Genomic DNA, 19,145 nt, shown 5'->3' with positions numbered 1-19,145 from the left:
ATCCCAGGCACTCCTTTTCCCCCTCCCATTCCTGGGGACCGTACAACCTCACCTTGGCCTGATCCTGAGCATCTTTCCTCCTTGCCCAGATTATCACCAGCACATAGGCCACACAGAGGCAGCCCACGGTGGTCACAACCACGGGGTTGTCCTCGAAGGTGGCAAAGAGCTCACCAGTCTGACGGACATCGATGGCATTAGGCATCACGAGGAATGTGCTTCCAAAGAAAGTGAGGTGGTTGCAGAGGCAGTGTGTCTGGGAGAGGGTGGTCTGTGATCCCACCTGCAATTGCAAAGAGGCCCTGGTGGAAATGCAAGCGTATCCTTGGCTCTCTTGAGCCCAAATGATGGGAATGATGAAGCATATACACTGACCTGGGGAGGGGCTGGGGAGCCTGCTGGGAGACCAGCTTCAGAATTCCTCTTGGGATTTTTTATTTAATTAAAAATTAATTCTAAAATGCAGAGAATAGTAGATTTAACAAACATCTTTGCACCCATCATTCTCAGTGGGCAACTGCCTGTTTTGCCAGTCTGCTTTGCCTCTTTTAGACAAATATTGCAAGTAAAGCAGAAGTCTCCTCTGTCCTCCACTATCCATAACCAACTATTATCACACTTTGGTGTAAATCATTCCAGTCTATTCTCCCACTTGATACTTATTCATTGGACAGATATTCATTGAGTGCTAATTCTGGGCCAGGCAATGGGGTAGGTGCTGAGAGGACATTCAGGGTGACCAGTTCATTTGTTTGCCAGGGACTTTTCTACTTTTCAGAGTGAAAGTTTGGAGTCCTGGGAGCCCCCTCAGGCCTGGGCAAGCTGAGATAGTTTGTCATTTTTACACTGAAGAGCAAAAGAAGACTAAGACTGGGGGAACCATGCAAAAGAAAGAGAAGGACAAATGTTTAATCCGAGCTGGTATCTTAGCACCAGGAAAGTATTCCCTAAACTTGACCCCTCCCCACTTTAGATCTAGGCACCTGGGACCCTTGTCTTGGGCTTATCCTTGGAAGGGTCCCACTCTAGCTGTTCTCAGGCTGCACCCCTCTACACAGGATGAGGAGTTGGAGCAAAAGGAATACTCTCACCACAGCACAGAACACTCAGCCAGAACTTAGGCACAGCCTTGAGTAACCCTGAGAATGAGCCCCTCCTTAAATTTTGCACTCTAAATGCCTCATTTGCCTTACCTTAGTCTCAGCTCTGGGACCTAGAACCTCAGAATTCCCTGTTTTCAAGGCCTGCACAGACCTGTTCCTCAGGATCGTTTTTCCATGGTGGACTGGCTACTGGTGTGCCCACCCCTAGACATGAGTGTGGCCAGATGTGGCTATCAGGGATGGGGCATGTGAATGGAGCTTGGGCACATGGTCCCATGTGTCATAGGACCATGAGATTGGGAGTGGGGCAACAGGAACGGGCCAGGGCAGGGACCCTCATTTGCTATTTTACTTCATACCCTGTACTTAGGGGCAGGCCTTCCCTAAAGCCCTTGGCTAGCTTGAAACCTCCCTGCAGGACCATGTGGTGGGTAAAGAAGATTTAGTTCAACTCCACAACCAAGCACCATTTTTTCCTTTCAAGTTCCACCACGAGGTGGTAAAGTGGGAAGGAGCAGAAAACAGTGGTCTGTGGAAAGTTCTCTGCTCAACGCCTAGTGATGAAGAACCTACCACAGCCCAAATATGCCCCAACAGGTAACTCTTGTTTCTTTTTCTTAAACGATCCACCCAGCAAAGGCTGACCCCTCCACATGGGCATGGCACCAACTGTTCATCAGTACTACATGGGTCTTAGTTCTGTATTTGTTCCATTGTTTCTCTTGTTTCTCAATCCTGGCCAGCATTAGGCATGTAGCTGTGGGGCTTACCAAAACACTTGGCACACCTGGAAGGGGTAGAGCTGGTTTCAGAGAAGAAACCCAAGCAGATGCCTGTGACAAGACCATTTCACTGCTGGGAGCCTAGGAACCAGACTTGATTTATGCCTAAGATCTTTGCCTTCCTAGGTTTTCACAAAGACCTGGCGGGCAGTGGCTTTCTCAACCTCTTCCAGTATGAGGGCCACTTTGAACATTGGAAATTAATCTGTGCATCCCTTCATAAGAGTAGTTGCACCTTTAGTATCCTTTGAGAAAAGATGTAAGAATATGGTTCTCAGACCCCTTGGAATTATTTTGTCTTTACCCCGTGACAAGGTCTATAGCCCATAAATTTGGAACTTTTTAAAAGCTATTTAGAGAATTCAGCGGTGGTTTTCCATCTAAACTTGATGATCCCATTTACTTATTTATGGCTCCTCATTGATCTCTATATATCTATATCTGAATAATTATATCTAAATCTGTATCTATAATGAACATCAAGTATACAATATTAGATTAATACAATTTTTGGCCTATGACACACTTCCACATATGACCTTTGTACGTCCCACATTCAGGTATGTACGCATTAGTAGATGTATATTTTTAATAACATAATGAGCACCTGAGAACTCACGACTCTACTCAAAAGCTAGGAACTTTCTAGTAACTTACATTTAGCTTAGTGATCCTTCCCTAGCATGTCCCCATACTTCCCATTTTCAGATGGGAAAGCTCAGAGAGGTGGGATGACTCGTCCAAGATCACTTTGCTAGAATTGATGAAGTGGAATGGGACCCAAGTCTGTCTGATGGCAGAGCTCATGCTGCCAGCCCCTATACCATCCCACTTTCCGAACCTCAGGTCTAAGGGCAGCCTGCAGTGGGCATTCTGTGACAGCAGCATCAAGATCAGACAGCTTCTGGGAATGAGGACTCTGGAAGGTTTAACACACCCAGGGTCTCATTCACCAGGTATGAAGGCCTGTGCTGCGAGCATGGGGAGCCTGCTGTGCCTTGGGCATCTCTGTGCACCCTTGTCTCTTCCTGGAACTTTGGGGAACTCCCTGTGTGTGGCAGCTGGAAACTATGGCAAGAGTTGACAAGGAAGATGAAGCTGCAGCAGAAAGAAACCCAGAAGGAACTCAGCTCTGAGTCCCCTTCTGTGGTTCTGTTAGGACCTGGCTTCTTAACACTACTTGTGACTGTTGTCATTTGACATGTGTGTGCCATTTGCTGGGCTCGGTCTTGCTGAGCCCCTTTTGAGATGGCACGTAGCTCTATATCACTAAGTCTTATGTTCTGGAGACAGAGTCCCAGCTTCCTCTATCTACTAGGTGAGGGCTTTGGGACAAGTTAGTTGAGTTTCCTGAGCCTTTATTTTACCACCTATAAAGTGTGAATAGCAAAGATCTTCAAGACTTATTATGAAGATGTGAAGAGATAACACAAGTAAAGCATGGAACACGGTACCTGGCATAGAATAAAGGACTTGGCTATGAGTTCAGTTCCTTGGAAATGACACTCTGTCTTCCCTCGTTAACCCAGAGTCAGCAGGGCTTCTCAGTTAGTTGTCCATTCATTCAACAGTCATTTGTTCCCAATGGTACATAAAGCACTGTTTCTGTTTCAGGTGGCTCCCAGTGTACCAAGGGAACAAACATCTTTCAGTGATCTCCTAAGTGCACATAGAACCAGCACTCCGCTTAGAGCTATGGAGGAGGCAGACCTATGTGCTCTGAGACTTCACAGTAGGAAATCTGACCTAGCTAGGGAGTTGAGAAGTTTTTGGAGGAAGTGACACTTCATGTGGGATCTGAAGGAGGCGTTAACTAGGCTGGGGGTGGGAGTGGGGCATTCCAGGCTCATATGCAAAGGCATTGTGGAGGGGCCAAAGATGGTGCACCAAAGTCACTAAAAGGGGACGCTAAATGACTGGGACACACCCAACCAAGCTGCTCTGTCTTCTTCTCCCCTTCCCTCTCCTTACCTGGCACCCAGAGTTGTCCCAAGTTCCCTGGCCCTCATCCCAGAACACACAGTGGGACAGGAAGGTGGTGATGCCAACTGTAAGGTCCCTGCCAGGGGTTGGCTCCAGGTCAGACTCAGGGATCACAGTCAGATAGTAGACACCTTCTCCAAAATGCAGGTCCTCTGGGCTCAGGATCCATGTGGACATCCCATCTGCAAGAAAAGGGAGCTCTAGGTCAGCCTGAAGCCTTGTGGAGACTGGGTCTAACATTATGGAAGAGGGGGACCAAGGCAGGTTGGCAGGGAAGCCTACCCTGATGGTCTCCTCAATGTACTAGGCGTACCCTCTCCTCCTGAAACCAGGAGCATAGAAGAGACACTCCCGGCTCAGAGCACGGCTGCCAAGTCAGACAGATGAGGGCTCAAATTCTGACTGTTTATTCTTAGCTATGTTACTTTGGACCAGTTACTTAATCTCTGTTTTTATCTAGAAAGGAAAGATTTCAATAGTCCCCATTCTTGAGGGTTGTTATGAGAATTATATTGAGGTCAGTTCTATAAGTGGTTGTCAGCTTCTTTAGGGCATATAGTAAGTGCTTACCTAATATTACTGGATGATGAGGATAATAATAAAAATAATAATAATAATTGTTATTTTTATTATTAATCAGTAGTAGAAGTAGTAGTAGTAATAGTCGTAGTTATAATCCCACCAACAAAAATATGCCCTTAATATAACAAGTGTTTTTCTTTTTTTCTTTTTCCCTTTGGCTTCTGATTCTCAAGTTTTAAGCTGGTCATACCCCCAGGAAGCAGCTCTAGAAACTGGCCTGATGATGGGACTACCTGGAACAGCCATTGGTGGAAGGTGAGCTTTGGCATCATAGCTGGTCTTGTTGGGGTGGTAGCCATAGCCCAGGCAGAGCATGAGTGGGATGTCAGGTCTCCAGTGTAGCTGGATCCCCAGAGCCATGCCCCTTAAAGTCATGTTCACCCACAAAGCTTCAGGACTGATCAGGTTCAACACGGTTGGCTCACTATATCTTGAAAGCCGAGGCAGCAGGATCTGTCATCAGAAACGATCAAGTCAAGAGTATGCCAAGATGGAAATGCCAGTGAGCATCAGAGCTGCTGTACAGAGCTGGGCAGGGTGAGCACCTGGGGAACTGAAAGCCACTCTGTCTGTGCTTTGCTCATTCTACTAGTTTCCTGGGGCGGCTGTAACAAGTGACTACAAACTTGGTGTCTTAAAAACAACACAAATTTGTTATCTTATAGTTTTGTAAGCCAAAAGTCCAAAATCAGCTTCACAGGGTTGAAGTTGGCAGGGCCAATTTCTTCTGGAGGCTCTACGGAAGAATCCACATCTTTGCCTTCTCTAGCTTCTGGAGGCCACCTGCATCCCTTGGCTCATGGCCTCTTTCTCCTATTACCCCAACCTCTTCTATCATCAAATCACCTTTTCCTCTTAGGAAATCAGCTTCCCCTGTGCTTCTCTCTTATAAAGACCTTGTGATGACATTAGACCCACCCAGATAATCCCGGATCATCTCTATCTCAAGATCCTTAACTTAAATCACATCTGCAAAGTTTCTTTTGTCATGCAAAGTAACCTTCATAGGCTCAGGGCTGAGGACATAGATATCTTGGGGGCTTTTATTAAGCCTACCATGCTCATCAAGCTATGCACCCCAGTTGGGGCCACATCTGCACAGAAAGAGAGGAGACGTTTCCTAATTTGCACAGAAGTGCTGTGTGAACTAGTGGTGGGGTTTAAAGTGTTGAGCAAGTAAGTATAAGTTAGGAGCACAGGCCAGAGAGGGAGAGAGACCTCTATTTGGATCTTGGTTCTACCCTATATTAGCTTTGGGACCTCCAGCCAATTAACGAACTGTTTTGAGCCTCAGTTTCTTGCCATCAATAGACTGCATAGACTCATTGACTATTAAAAATGATATCATACAAAATATTTAGCCAAGTGCCAGCACACAATAACCCTCAACAATTAGTCACTGCTATTACTCTTATATTAGCAATTCTCATAACCACTCTCTATTTAATCAGCTCTGCAAATTAACTGATGCTGTCCATTCCCTTTTTAAAACAGACTGATCGATGCCCACTGTGCACTGCTTGCTTATGCCTGGAGGTCCTCCATGGTAGATGAAGGAATGTGCAATTCAGCTCTCCCTTCCAGGAAGGATCTGCTGCCCAATCACAGGGAGTGTGGTCAACAGACATGCTTCAGCTCCCAGCTCCTTCAGGGTCTGCCCGGGCCACAGAGACTCACCTTGCCTGAGGGCCACCTTTCCTGGCGCCACCTGCTTTCAGTGACTGAGAGAAGAGGGGGGTATGAGATCCAGACATATTGACCTAATGTGAGACACTCTCGTTTCTTTTGTACCCGTGGGATTTCAGTGTATGGAGTTGACTGAGTGATGACATGGAGAGGACAATGCTATTGAAAGAAGAATTTATTACTTACATTTCCTGAGAGGAGGGACCTGCCATGCCACTCAGGGCCACAGGAGGAACACCAGGAGGCAGAAGCTGGCATGGCAGGTGAGGTGAAGCCTAGGCCATGGCCTTTATTGGGGTTTCCAAGAGAACAGAAGGGCATGGCAGAGTGAGTTTAGGATTGACCAGTTTGAGCATTAGCAGGCTTAGGCTATAGGGGTGGTCTCTAATTGCCTGGTACCTGGCCCTGGGATGATTTTAGTCAGAGCTGAATATTGTCTTCAGATAGAGAGGATAGCTGAGGAATAGAGTCAGGATTGGTCAGTTTGCATATGAAAAGCATGCCCTGGCAGAGACCTGGAAGGGACAGTATCTGCCAGCAAAATTTTTAAGATATGGAAACAACTAAGGTACAGAAAATAACAAACACAATTAACACAACCCCGAGGGCTAATACTTGCTGCAGAGTTTCCCTCTGGGCTGAATGAGGCTGTGTGAGGTCTGGAATGCAGTCTGACTTCTACCCAGTTCTGTTTTTTTCTTTACTCTTTGCAGGTGTTGATCTCTAGCAACCACCCTGCACTGCAGATTTTTTCTCGGCCCCTGCTTCTAGAGAACCCAACCTACTACATCTTCTCTTTAGTAATTCTGGCAGCTCTCTCCTGCCAGTTAGTTGAGTTGTATGTTCATCAATAGGCAGTTTTGTCTGACCCGCTTATGTCAAACTTGCTTATGTCTGTTATACTTGTAATGCTAATGGTCAATTTTAATGATATATTTCATCTAGTGACATAAAGTGACAAAGTAAGAGTGTGAAAAAGAATGAGTTGCATGAAAACTTAAGTTGAATGGTTTGAGAAGACTCAATAAAGATGAGTTCCTAAAAATTGTTACTGAATTAGCGATTGATGAGGAAGCTGTAGAAGATTAGAAAAAAATCATTAAGATCTCAAAAGAATCTAAATTCATTGCACCTTGGTGTGCTTATATTTTTTATTAACTACAAAGAAAATCTAATTGGACCTTTTAGAGGCTACGTTATGGGGGTGATTTATGTAGTGAGGATGATTAAGATTGCAATCAATAGATTTAAAGAAACTTTCCAGTTGTAAACCCCAAAATTGATCATTTTTAATGATTATCTTTTTTAATCTTTTTTTTTCATAACCACTTTTAGTTTCAACCAAGTTGAAGAAGACAGAAGTGCCACCTGACTTCTGACAGCACCCCAACATCTACCTCAATATTCTCTGACAGATTCTTCATGGGTATGAGCTGTCCACTAGGGCTGGTCAGAGAGAGGCCACCAACAGTTCCGCTGACATCAAAGTGACTTTGGGCTAAGAAGGGGCTCTTCGAGAAACTCATCATCTGAAACCAAGAACAAGGAGTACTGGCTCAGTGTTCCAAAGGCTGGAAGGTGACAAGGTCCCTAATGTGTTGATGAGGTTTCTTAGGATGGGACAGATAAGTGGCCCTTACCCTTAGGAGTGAATGGCCTACCTTTACCTGATGCTGGTTTTCCTAGCATGTGTCTAACCATCGGGGGTGAGGCCTCAGAGATCTGAGTTTAGAGAACCCAGTCAGACTTGCTATGTTTGAACAGTTACTGGACTGTAAAATTAGTCTGAGCCTTTCTTCCAGCAAAGCCAACAAACCTCTAAGAGAAAGAAGTTTGTCACCTTTTACTGGGGCTCACAGAGCAGAGAGTCAGATATACCCTAATTTGGGAATGGAAAAGAGGCCTAGTTATGGAACGAAGTTGGAAGAGCATCATTTCCAATGACTAATTGAACCAAGGCTCCTGGAGAAATTTTAGAACATGATAAAAAGAGGTTAGATTTGGGAGTCAGAAGGCCTGGGTTTGAATCCCAGCTCTGCCACTGTGCTTGTAGCCTTGGGCAAGTCATTGAACCTCATCTGTAAAATGGACATCATAATACTGTGTAATCGACAGAGCTGTCAATATAACTGATGTTCAGGTGCTTTGCAAACCATAAAGGGCTGTTGCCAAAGAGGTTATTACTGTTGTTACCCTTATGTCCACAGGCTCCTGATCATCCTCCATGAAGCCAAGGGAGGAGGCAGCAGGCAAGGTGAAAGTCGCAGAACTGGCAGGAGCAATGTGCATGGAGGAGCTTTGCCAACTCCGGGGCTGTATTCTGGCCACAAGGTAAGAAACAGAGATGTCCATAGAGGGAAGAGAAAGTCAGTGTCAGAGAAATATCTGCATGCCTCTTGCACTACAGTGAGCCCTGCGTTATCATCAGAATAGGTGGCTCAGTTTTGATCTTCTTATATAGTTCTGCATATCTGTGTCAGTAGCTGCAGCATAAAAGGCAGCCAAAGCCCCCTACCCTGGGTTGGAGGCTCCATGAGGACAAGGCTTGAGCCAGCTTTGTTTACTGTTGTACCCCCACTGCCTATAACAGTGCCTGAAACATAATGGTGACCAATACATATTCTGTTGAATAAATAAATGAGCTTCGATGTGGAAATTTCTCTGTGCTTATCTCCCCTACCTACTTGACCTCTGATGTTATGGCTCTCAGCTCCATTTTATAGCCTTTGACCTTATCCCATTTGATTAGATTGGGAACCTGGTTTCAGATGCTACCTCTGATCAGGATTCTGCTTTGGAAAACTGCCCTTGGGATCCAATAGGGCAACCCAACAAAGGAACCTTCTCTCATTGAGAAGCCCTTCCAACTTCTAGGTCCCATCACCTCCATAGCTGGTTTCCTGGGCTCTACCTGTCACAGGGTCTTGGGATGTGGCTATGGAATGAGCCAGGTCAGGGGACGGGTTTTCTTGGGGAACCACAGTGCAGTTGGTTACCTGTTTGTGTACACAGAGATGGAGGGGGTGGCCAGTGTGGCTGGAAGGCCCCCGGGCAGTCTCCCCAGCAGGAGTGCAGCTTGCACATGCTCTACAGCCCTGAGCAGCTGGGACACTGTGGCTGTCTGGAAAAAAAAGCAGGGGTATTGCTACAGACCCATCTCCATCTATCACTCTGCTTACTATCACCAGGCTGGTGTGGGACCTTTGGCAGGGACTGAGAGAGGGTAGAGGAATGAAGCAGAGACTGTGATGGGATGCCATTAATTGAGAGAATGAAGAGTAAGCACTTATAAAAGCTTCCAACACTTGACTTACGTGAGCCCTTTTCATCTTCACACAACTAACTCTGTGACGCAGGTGCTTAAGTATCCCCATTTGGCAGACAGAGAAACAAAGGCACACAGAGAATACATGACTTGTGGCGGTCATACTTTGATAAGGGGAAGAGCAAAGACTCACAGTGAGGTATCTGGCTCCTGAGCCCATGTATTGAGCCATCACGCTACATTCCTCTCTGTGCTGCTCCATTTGTCCCTGACATCTACCCACAGCCCAGATGTGATTTGTGGGAAAATGAAAAACCACAGACAAAGCTATTTCTTGAGGTCACCCAGGCTTGGACTCCACTCCCTACTCTGCCCAAATCCCTAGATGAATATAGAAAGTGAAGGCTAGCATGAGGACCCGGGCTGAATGTTTGCATAGAGTTCCTATTAGGGCAGAGATTGTGTGTGTGTGTATGTGTGTGAATGTGAGTATGTGTATGTGTGTATTTGAGGGTGACCGTGTGTGAATATAAGTATATATGTGAGTATGTGTAAGTATAAGTTTGTGATCGTGTGTGAATGTGTGTCTGAGTGAATGAAAATGTGGCTTTGAGGATATGTGTGAGTGTAAGTGTTAGAGCATGAATGAGTGTGTGTATGTGATTTTGTATATATCTTCAATTATGTGAGAGTCTGTGTGTTTGTATGAGTGTGCACGACTGTGTGGCCATGTGTGAGAATGTGACTGTGTGTATCCATGTGTTTATGTATATATGTGTCTTAGTTCTTCCTGAATAGAGGTGATGGCCAAGTATGGTAAAGGACCGTGGAGCAGCAAAAAATTGGTTTTGCGGCTCTGTCATGATGACGTCCTGGGAAGCTGTGCCCCTTGTGCCCCATCAGGGGTGCTGGGGGCCATATGAGACTGTGCTGTATGTGTCCTTACTCTAGGGGCTGCCTCTCTTCTAAAAACATTCTGTGTTCTTGGCTAAATGAACCCAGGATTTAATCTTGCAAGGGGGAATATGTAATCTCTTCTCTTGGTGGTTTATCTAGGATGAGGCAGAGTTCCTGGACCTACAAATGAGGAAATGAGGCTAAGGGAAGTTATGTAACTTGCCCAAGTCACAGGTTTGTACGTGACAAAGCCTGGATTCAAGCTCAGGCTGTCTCTTTCCAGAGCCTGCACTTGGCCTGCAATACCACACTGCCTCCCAGAAATTCTGGTCTCTGGAATCTCTCTTCCAGCTTCCTAGAAAGGACTTAATCTCTGTGTCTCAGTTTCCTCATCTGCAAGGCATGGTGAAAGATCCACCTAGAAATGCTGGTGTGAGCAGGGCATGCGATAGGTGTGAGGGCTGCATCTAGGATACGTACCTGGCTGCCATGGGCTTCCTCGGGCTCTTCTAGTCCGTCCCTCAGGGAAGATTCTAACACACTACCCACAGCCTGAAACAGGTCCCTGGTGGCTGCCTCGCGCCTCTGGTCCTCAGGATGGGCCTTGACACTCACTGCCAACAGGGCCTCACTGGCATGCTGCAGAACCCAGGCGGCCTCCCGCTGGGCTCACCCAAAGGAGAAGGAAAAACAGCATGAGTTCCTGCCTGGGATAGACCATCCCCAAAACCATTCAAGGGACAAGGGCTGCTACAGAGGGGAGTGAGGTAGGGATACAAACTAGGGAAAATCTGGATCAGGCCCATCACATAAGCTGCTTATATCACTGACTTGAGACCAGGTATTCCCTCCCTGCAATGTGCTAAGTTCCTTCAGGAGAGTAGCCTAGTCCACCTCTGAATCCTTCCCAGAGTGCCAATGCCCAGAACATAGAAGGCATTCAGTAAACATTCACTGATGGGATAGATGGATGGATGGACAGATGGACAAATGGACGTAGCACTTATTCCAATTTTATAATTAAATATGTATTTGTGAAATTATTTGTTTAGTGACGCAGCCTAAGTGGTCTGTGCCATCAGGGCAGAGGCGATGTCTGTAATTTATCAGCTTCCGCATTCTCAATGAGTCGCATAGTACCTGGCACATACTAGGCATTTAAAACGCGTTTGTGGAAGGAAGGAAGGAAGGAAGGAAGGAAGGAAGGAAGGAATGAATTAATACATGGATGAATAAATAGAAGGATGGAGAGACAGACAAATATAGGTACATGTATAGATGTATGCATATAGATTGGATGCATTAACAAAAGGATGTGTAAATAGGAAGTGTGATATTAACAGTATCATGGTCCCTGAAATAAAGGCCAGCATTACTGGCTTCAGGCCAGGGAACGTGACGACCTCCTGAGAGAGCAAGTGGAGCAGAGCCAGGGCAGTTCTCCCTTCATTGTCTTATGGTTCCTTTTCTAACCCTTGGTTACCATGACGCTGGAAACAGGGTGTTTTAATTCAAGTTCTCCAAGAAGCAGGCCCTGAGGCAAGGATTTGAAAACAAGTCATTTATTTGGAGATGATCCCGGAAAACACTGGAAATAGAGGGGAGAAGTGAGACCAGACAGGAGGAAGCCAATCCAAGGGGTGCAATCAAAATCCAGTACCTGGGGCTCAGTCCTGCTTGGGAGTTATCCACCAAGAGGGATGCAGGAGTTGGGGTATCTGTACCCCAGCTGATTAGTCACTGGGTACTGTATTAATCCCTGGACACATCCAAGCTGCCGTGTGGGCAGGCATAGTACGTGGAGGTAGGGGGTGGGAGTGTGCATCGGTGGGTGGTGTCAGAGATGAAAGAAAGGCTAGAGCTGGCAGCTGAACATCAAGCTGGTGTGCACTGAACTGGGGGCCATGGGTGGTCGACAGCAGCATCTGTACACACACTTGACCACTCAGTGGTTAGTCAGATTCAGTGGGGGAATGAGGTGCATAAGAAACAGGCTGTCACACCCAGAGGGACACAAGGCTGCGGCAGGGCATCTTCTCTCCCTTGCCACCAGCGATGCAGGACCTTCGAAAACAGGGTGATGGAAGTCTTGGCAGCCCTGTGACTGAGGAACCTTCGACCTGTGCTGGGCGAGTTGTTAGCCACCCAATGTGGAGGTGCGTGTCCCATGGCCTGGCTCAGCAGGTGAGAACTACTCACCTGGGCCAAGGGTGTGAGCTCCTCACAGCGATGGGTCACTTCTCTCAGCACCTTGGCCAGCCCCTGCACCCTCTGCATGTCTCCCAGGGTGGCGGTGACTACAGATAGCGACCCCAGCACATGCTCTCTGACCTTGACACAGAGGAAGGAAGGTGAGGAGAGAAAATGTAATTCCAGTAGCTTGATGAAACCATTTTAGGAAGATTTGAGGTCAGAGCAAGTGACCAGTCTCATCTGGGCTTTTCCAAAGTTCATAGACCTCTGTTTGCCTCGTAAGATGTGTGGTGGACAGAATAATAGCCTCCCAAAGGTGTCCACATCCTAATCCCTGAACTGTATAACTGTGTTACCTCGCATGGCAAAAAAGGACTGGCAATATCACTTAGGAGATTCGATTAAGGATTCTGAGACAGAGTATCCCAGATTAGCCAAGTAGAACCATTGTAATCACAGGGTCTTTATAAGAGGGAGGTAAGAGAGTCAGAGACAGGAAGAGAGTAAGGATGGAGGCAGAAGTGGTAGAGAGAGAGAAAGGAGGTAGGAAAGAGGGAGTCGGGGAAAGATTTGAAGATGTTAAGCTTCTGGCTTTGAAGATGGAGAGAGGAATGTAGGCAGCTTGTAGAAACTGGAGCCTCCAGATAGTTCACAGTCCTTGAATTTAGCCCAGTGAGATTCATTTCAAACTTCTGACCTCCAGAACTGTTAGATAATACATTTACATTGATTCAAGCCACTAGATTTGTGGTAATTTGTTACAGCAGCCATAGGAAACTAATATAAGATGTCTCAAACTTTCTCCAAATTTTTAAATCAAAGCTATAAAATTTGGCATTATTTAAAAACAAATCGTGTCTCAAGGTAGTTCTTACAACGAGAATGGCATGACATTTAAAAATCAGATTAATTTGTTGGCCTAGAGTGGATGGCAGATCTTGTTGCAGGCTTATGTCTCTATGTCCCTTTGGAGTGATTGGGGGCGATGACCCCCGTCCTCATCCCCCAATTTCTGCCTTAAGCCAGATCTTCTGGAGCTTCTGAGGCATGTGCCATCTAAGCTACAAAGCCATAATGAGGGGCTGGCCAGGGGGCCAGCTTGGGCAATGGCACAGAAAAACTAAGAATATCATTTCAGCACTGCCCCATAAAACTTCCTATGTTGATGGAAACGCCCTTTCCCTTTGCTGTCTAATAAAGCAGCCACTCACCAAATGTAACTGTTAAGCCCTTGAAATGTGGCCAGTACAACATGGAGAACTGTATTTTTACTTAATTTCATTTTCATTCACTTAAATATAAGTAGCTAGACTTGGCTAGTGGCAACCATTTGGGATAGCACAGATACAAATTAACAGTCCTTTTCACCATCATGGCCTGCTACTCACTAACCACCAAATCAACTTTCACGGCAGCTGTAGATTTTAGTGAGTCTGCCATTAGCTCAGGGTGTGTACAGACCGTGGCTTGGATGGAGGAAAGATTAGACCAGCATAAAAGGTCTCGTCAGAATGTTCTAGAAGGGAAACTCAGATATTGGGTAATCTCATGTTTGCCTCTGCAGATCTGTCCACATCTTCATCACTATCTTGGATACTAAGGCTACCTGCATGGAGATGTCACTGCTTCTGATCCTCTGGCCAATGGATTCATTCACCAGGAGATAGGAGAGTAGGAGGAGAGAGAGCTAGAAGCTATTCTCCAGGTGCCCTCCCTGCCAGCTCACTGTGGGTTGACTGCCTTATTCTTCAGAAGCCACCACTCCTACCAGGGAGCCAGTGCCCTTCACACACAGCTGCCTCCTTTAGATTCTGGTCACTTTAGGAGAAGAAATGCTGAGCTACTGAGATCATCTGTCGTCTGTGTGCTCAGGGACCACAGGACATCCAAAGAGAAGTTTGCCACAGGTAATTCTCAGAATGCATACAACCAAGAACAAAAAGCAGGTGGGTGTGTGGGGATGTGTGTATGGGGGGGCTCTAATGTGAAACAAAGGGCTGGGTGAGAGGACTGGGAGGGCTGGAGGTCAGTGGGGGAGGAGCCAACCTTGGTTTGAACCCTGTCTTTACCACGTACTAGAAATATGGACCTAGGCAACCTTCTAAAATTCTCTTACCGTCTCCTCTTCTGTAACATAGATGGGGATCTTGCCATTTACCTTGTTGGGTTGTTATGGGGATTAAACATCCTTGAAGCCCTAAATAAGAGCTGTTAGCACATAGTAGGTGCTCAATAAATGTTAATTACCTCTCTGTACATAGTTACTATGACAATGACCACTTCTTTGTATTAAGTAGTTTTCACATGTTCTGTACCATGCTTAGGACTTTCATGCACACCCTTCAGGGGACCAGAGGAGTCTTTCTTCTCTGTATGCCCGCAGATGTGTGTGATACTGTGTATGGTGCACATATGTAACTAGGAGTGCATATTCATATTCATGTGGCAGGCACTGGGAGTGGAAGTAATCATGTGTTCTGTAATAATTTATAATATTAGGTTGTAACCCATGAAATGGCCATTTTGTGGATTCAAACTGGTTGAATGTTGGCAATTCTGTATAATTGGTCCTATAGTTATAGTAAATGTAATTCTTATTTAACTCTCAACATAACCTTATGAGGAAAATTCTGTTATCCCCATTTTCCACATTGGGAAACTGAGGCTTAGAGAGGTTTAGTCACCAGCCTATGATAATACAGATGAATAAGTGACAGAGCTGGTACAACATCTAAGTCCAACTCCAAACCATTAATCACCTGACTGAGCCAGGACACTTTTCTCCTCTGGCCTTGGTTTTGCCAGCTTTAATGAGAAGGACTGGAGCAATTCTTTAAATTCCCTCCCATCTGAGAAGCCTATGACTCTATGAGGCTGAGCAGGGACAGCAGGTTTTCTTAATTTTATGTCACTTAAAGGATCAGAAGAGGGAGGTGATGTCAATAGCTCAGGAGACACCAAAGGCTTTGTGGATTCTTGAACCCTGCTCTCACCCCAAATGGCTCTGTACAGACCCCAGTAACCCCAGCAGAAGGCATAACAGAGTCCATCTCGAGTACCTTCTTTCTGGCTTCCATTCTCTGTGGCCCAGTGGATCCCAGCCCCTGGTACTCCTGGTCCAGCATAGAGGACACGGACCTGGCCAATTGGAAGAGTTGCTCTGGGCCTCGCTCGCCTTGCAGAGCGGTGATGATATTCTCCGACACTGCCGTCTGGAATGCCATATCCTCAACATGGGCGTCTCCAAGTCCCACCTAACAGGAAACCAGAAATATGTTCTGTGCAGGGAAGACCTCAACTCACTGGTTCTTGTTCAAGAACAAGAGCCTGAGGTCACAGGTCTTCATGTGAGAAAGTAGAGCAGGCCCGGATGCCTTGTACCCGGCATGGGGATATTGAGCACTTCCTGAGGCTTGAGGGCAGCTGGACTGCTTGTGCCAGGCAGCTTACAGCCAACAAAAGCAAGCCTTGGGGAAGTTATTGCTTCACCTATCACTGCCCTCCTCATGGCTCTCTCAGTCCCTTCCCACTCCACTGGCTTCTGACCCTTGGCGTTTACTTGGGATTTTACCCAGCCTCTGCCTTGTCGCCCTATTAGCTGATCTTGGTCCTCCTTCCTCTGGACTCTGAAGGCACTGGCTTAACTCATCTCTGGATCTTTCTGCTCCAACTCCCCTCAGGTCTTCCACCCCAGGACCCTCCCCTTATTCTGGCCAACTAATCATAAGACCTGCAAAGGTAGAGACCATGTCTGTTTTGTCCACAGCTGTATCTCCAGGGCCTGACACATAGGTGCTCTGTAAATATTTAAGGAATGAATGAATCAACGATTCATCTGGTCATGTCCTCAGCTCCCAGCCACCTTCTAAGTGAGGTTCTAACAGGTCAAAGAGTTTTCTCAGTAAATAAATAATAGCCACACCCCCCCTCCTCGCCCCCACCTTAACTGCTGCATGTGTCTGCTGTCTCTCTCCTGCACGATTGGAAACTGAAATGACCACTGTCAGCACAAAGTCATTGTTTTCTTTTCCAAGTGGTAGATAAACTGATGGGAGGGCAGGATCAGGGCCACAGTGTAGACAGGTACCTGGCAAATGAAAATTGGACAATTAGGTTCCAAGGAGACTGCAAACACACCAAGGTAGAGCCTAATGGCAAGGACACAAAAGCCAAGCTCATGATAGCATGGCAGGCACTCAGGGACTCCATACTTTCAGGGAGAAGACAGCCATTTATACTGACCCACTGACCTCTTTAGGTCATCGCATGCTGCTGTGACTTTGGAATACTTTTGCTAAAATCCATAAAAATTTTCTGGAAAAAAATTCTCCATTTACAAGTTAAAAAATTCAAGGTGGTAAACCAAATCACAAAAAGAAGGAGGAAGAGGAGAAGGAGGAGGAGAAGCTTTTAACAATTAGCTCAAAACACATCCAAACTCACTCAAGTGTTATTTCCTATACAAAAGCCTTCCCTGGCTGTTCCACCTAAAACAGCAGCCCTCGATGTCTTTGTTTACCAGCTGTCTCCACTACTAATTGTAAATACATTGAGGTCAAGGGCTTCCTCTATTTTGTTCATTGCCGTATATCTATCACCCAGAACAGAGTCTGACATTTAATACATATTGATTATAAAATGAATGAATATCCTTTGTATCTTTAAAGGGGACCCACCTATCATTGGAATCACTATTCATTGTAGTGTGCAGACAATCATGAGGTTATTGAATTGCAATTGACAACTCATTTTTATATGGTCACCCTTCCCTGCCCCCTTGCTTACCTGTGTGAGGCAGGGGGAATTACTATAGGGGAATAACCAGTTGGAACTGGAGCAGCTAGCCTGGCCTCTCCATTTAGGGGGATGCAGGTTTGAAATGAAATCTACTTCTTTCCTTGAATAGTTGTTTCCCTCCAGGCTCAAACCCAGTCACAGCCCTCTTCACAACCCTGCATTCCACATTGTTTGATGGGGTACCCCATGAAAACCAAGCTTTTCAGGTCTCAGGATAGCTTATGTTTACTTTTCCATAGTCAAGGCATTCAGTTTTGAACACACTCATAGTGTTCAGTGCTGGTATTGGGGCATACCCCAGCAACACTCCTGATGCCTAGATTTGGAGGAAAGTTCCAATCTAAGCACAACATTTTCAGAGTTCATATGAGGGTCACAAAATGCCAAAACTCATTAAGAGGAGACAAGGACTCAGCTGAGCCCTCCAAGGATCAAGCATCTCCAAACTGGGAGAACTGATGTAGTGTGGGCTACTCACTCCATCTCTCCCGCCGATACCCATCTGTCCTGTTGTGACAGAACACTGTGCGGGGTATTGTGCAATGGGGTGGGGTCTGCATGCTTCATTCCCTGTAAACCTTTGCGAAAATGTCTCCTTTCACTTCAGCATGTTCTGTGACATTGCCCATTCCCTTCTCTGGGGTCAATAAAATCATTGAGGGTTCCGGGAACCAGACCCATCTCTGTCTTGAATAGCTCCAGAGTCAGGGCTAACTCTGAGTGAGTGTTAGGGGACAGTATCCTGGTAGTGACTCCACATGGTCATACTTTTGAGTATCTTCGTCTATTTAACTTTTTCCACATCCCTCATGGTAGGACAGAGGTCATTTTGGCCTCCATAGTTGTGTAAGAGATACTGACGGCACCTGCTTCTCATCTCTCTGAAGTGTATGGCCGGACCAGTGTGCTGGGGTATGGGAGTTAAGGTTTAGAGGAGTCTTTATCCTGCAAACCTCTCTCATATATGGAACATATTTTTTGCAGTCCCGGAGAAAGACGGGCCCCATTCTGGGAGAGTAAGAGCCTAGGAGCTGAGAGAAGAGCCTAGCCATTAGCCTGTACCTGATTCCAGACAGAAGCAGTACTCCAGGGGGCCCAGGGCGGCAGAAGCATTGCAGAAGATGGCAAAGCTCGTCAGAATGGTGCCCTCCTCCGGGGAAACAGTGCAGGTGGGTACCTCAGGGGTAGGCAGATTGCTGATCATATAGGTGTCCTCCCCATAGGCATGCCCAGTCACTGCTGGGGAGTGAAGACAAAGTGTGCTTAGGTTCTGTGTGGGTCACACAAACTCCACTATGCTTGGAGATCACCCAGGGAACTTGTTGTACATGCAGATTTCCAGGTCCCTCTCTGGACCCCAAGCCTCAGACCTCTCTGGAGATTCTGTGATGGGGGCCCAGAAATCTACAAATCTAATAACTCTCCAGATGCAGGGCATCCTGGGGTCTCACGTTGAGAAACTAGATAGAGATAGAGGAACAGAATTAGATAGACCTGAACTTGAATCCCAGTTCTGCCGTTTACTAACTATGTGACCTTGGACTTGACCTATTTGAGAGTTAGTTCCTATCTATAAAATGGGGCTAATAAGAATAGCTTGCTCACAGAACTTTGGTGAGGAGAGAGTCTATTGGGAAATATGACTTGCTCAAGCTCACTGAGCTGGAAAGGGCCACAACCAGGATCTGGAAACAAGCTGATCCCACCCGAAACCATGCTCTTTCCAGACCTCCACAGCACTGTGAATAGCCCCCAGTAGACCTGCACCAATATCCCACATCACCTGGTATAATCACCTGGTTTTTCAAAAAGAATATGTACCTGGAAGAGCTGGGCATGAAGAGAATCTTAATCAAT

The 19,145-nt window shown here is 46.2% G+C and overlaps 1 protein-coding gene and 1 long non-coding RNA gene across 2 annotated transcripts in view; one reads left to right on the top strand and one right to left on the bottom strand.

Moving 5' to 3' along the window:
- The window catches only part of LOC120622979 (polycystin-1-like protein 2), an 83,625-nt gene that overhangs the window by 32,643 nt on the left and 31,837 nt on the right, over positions 1–19,145 (bottom strand). Inside the window, exons 14-24 of the mRNA XM_039888823.1 lie at positions 18,351–18,527; positions 16,433–16,578; positions 15,551–15,745; positions 12,498–12,629; positions 10,779–10,961; positions 9,133–9,257; positions 8,330–8,456; positions 7,534–7,665; positions 4,684–4,903; positions 3,857–4,050; positions 53–283 (exon numbers count right to left, since the gene is read on the bottom strand). Of these exons, the coding sequence (XP_039744757.1) occupies positions 53–283; positions 3,857–4,050; positions 4,684–4,903; positions 7,534–7,665; positions 8,330–8,456; positions 9,133–9,257; positions 10,779–10,961; positions 12,498–12,629; positions 15,551–15,745; positions 16,433–16,578; positions 18,351–18,527 (1,862 nt within the window). The remainder of the gene's footprint in view (positions 1–52; positions 284–3,856; positions 4,051–4,683; positions 4,904–7,533; positions 7,666–8,329; positions 8,457–9,132; positions 9,258–10,778; positions 10,962–12,497; positions 12,630–15,550; positions 15,746–16,432; positions 16,579–18,350; positions 18,528–19,145) is intronic.
- The window catches only part of LOC120622980 (uncharacterized), a 101,857-nt gene that overhangs the window by 51,144 nt on the left and 31,568 nt on the right, over positions 1–19,145 (top strand). Inside the window, exons 5-13 of the long non-coding RNA XR_005658610.1 lie at positions 90–230; positions 1,588–1,700; positions 4,624–4,705; positions 5,945–6,399; positions 6,850–6,974; positions 7,472–7,714; positions 8,344–8,467; positions 14,056–14,398; positions 18,273–18,457. This is a non-coding gene — a long non-coding RNA (uncharacterized LOC120622980). The remainder of the gene's footprint in view (positions 1–89; positions 231–1,587; positions 1,701–4,623; positions 4,706–5,944; positions 6,400–6,849; positions 6,975–7,471; positions 7,715–8,343; positions 8,468–14,055; positions 14,399–18,272; positions 18,458–19,145) is intronic.

This window comes from Pteropus medius, unplaced genomic scaffold (assembly GCF_902729225.1).
Source record: "Pteropus medius unplaced genomic scaffold, Ma_sr-lr_union100, whole genome shotgun sequence".
Lineage (NCBI taxonomy): Eukaryota > Metazoa > Chordata > Mammalia > Chiroptera > Pteropodidae > Pteropus > Pteropus medius.
The sequence above is the reverse complement of the archived record's forward strand: the minus strand, read 5'-3'. Positions and strand labels throughout refer to the sequence as shown.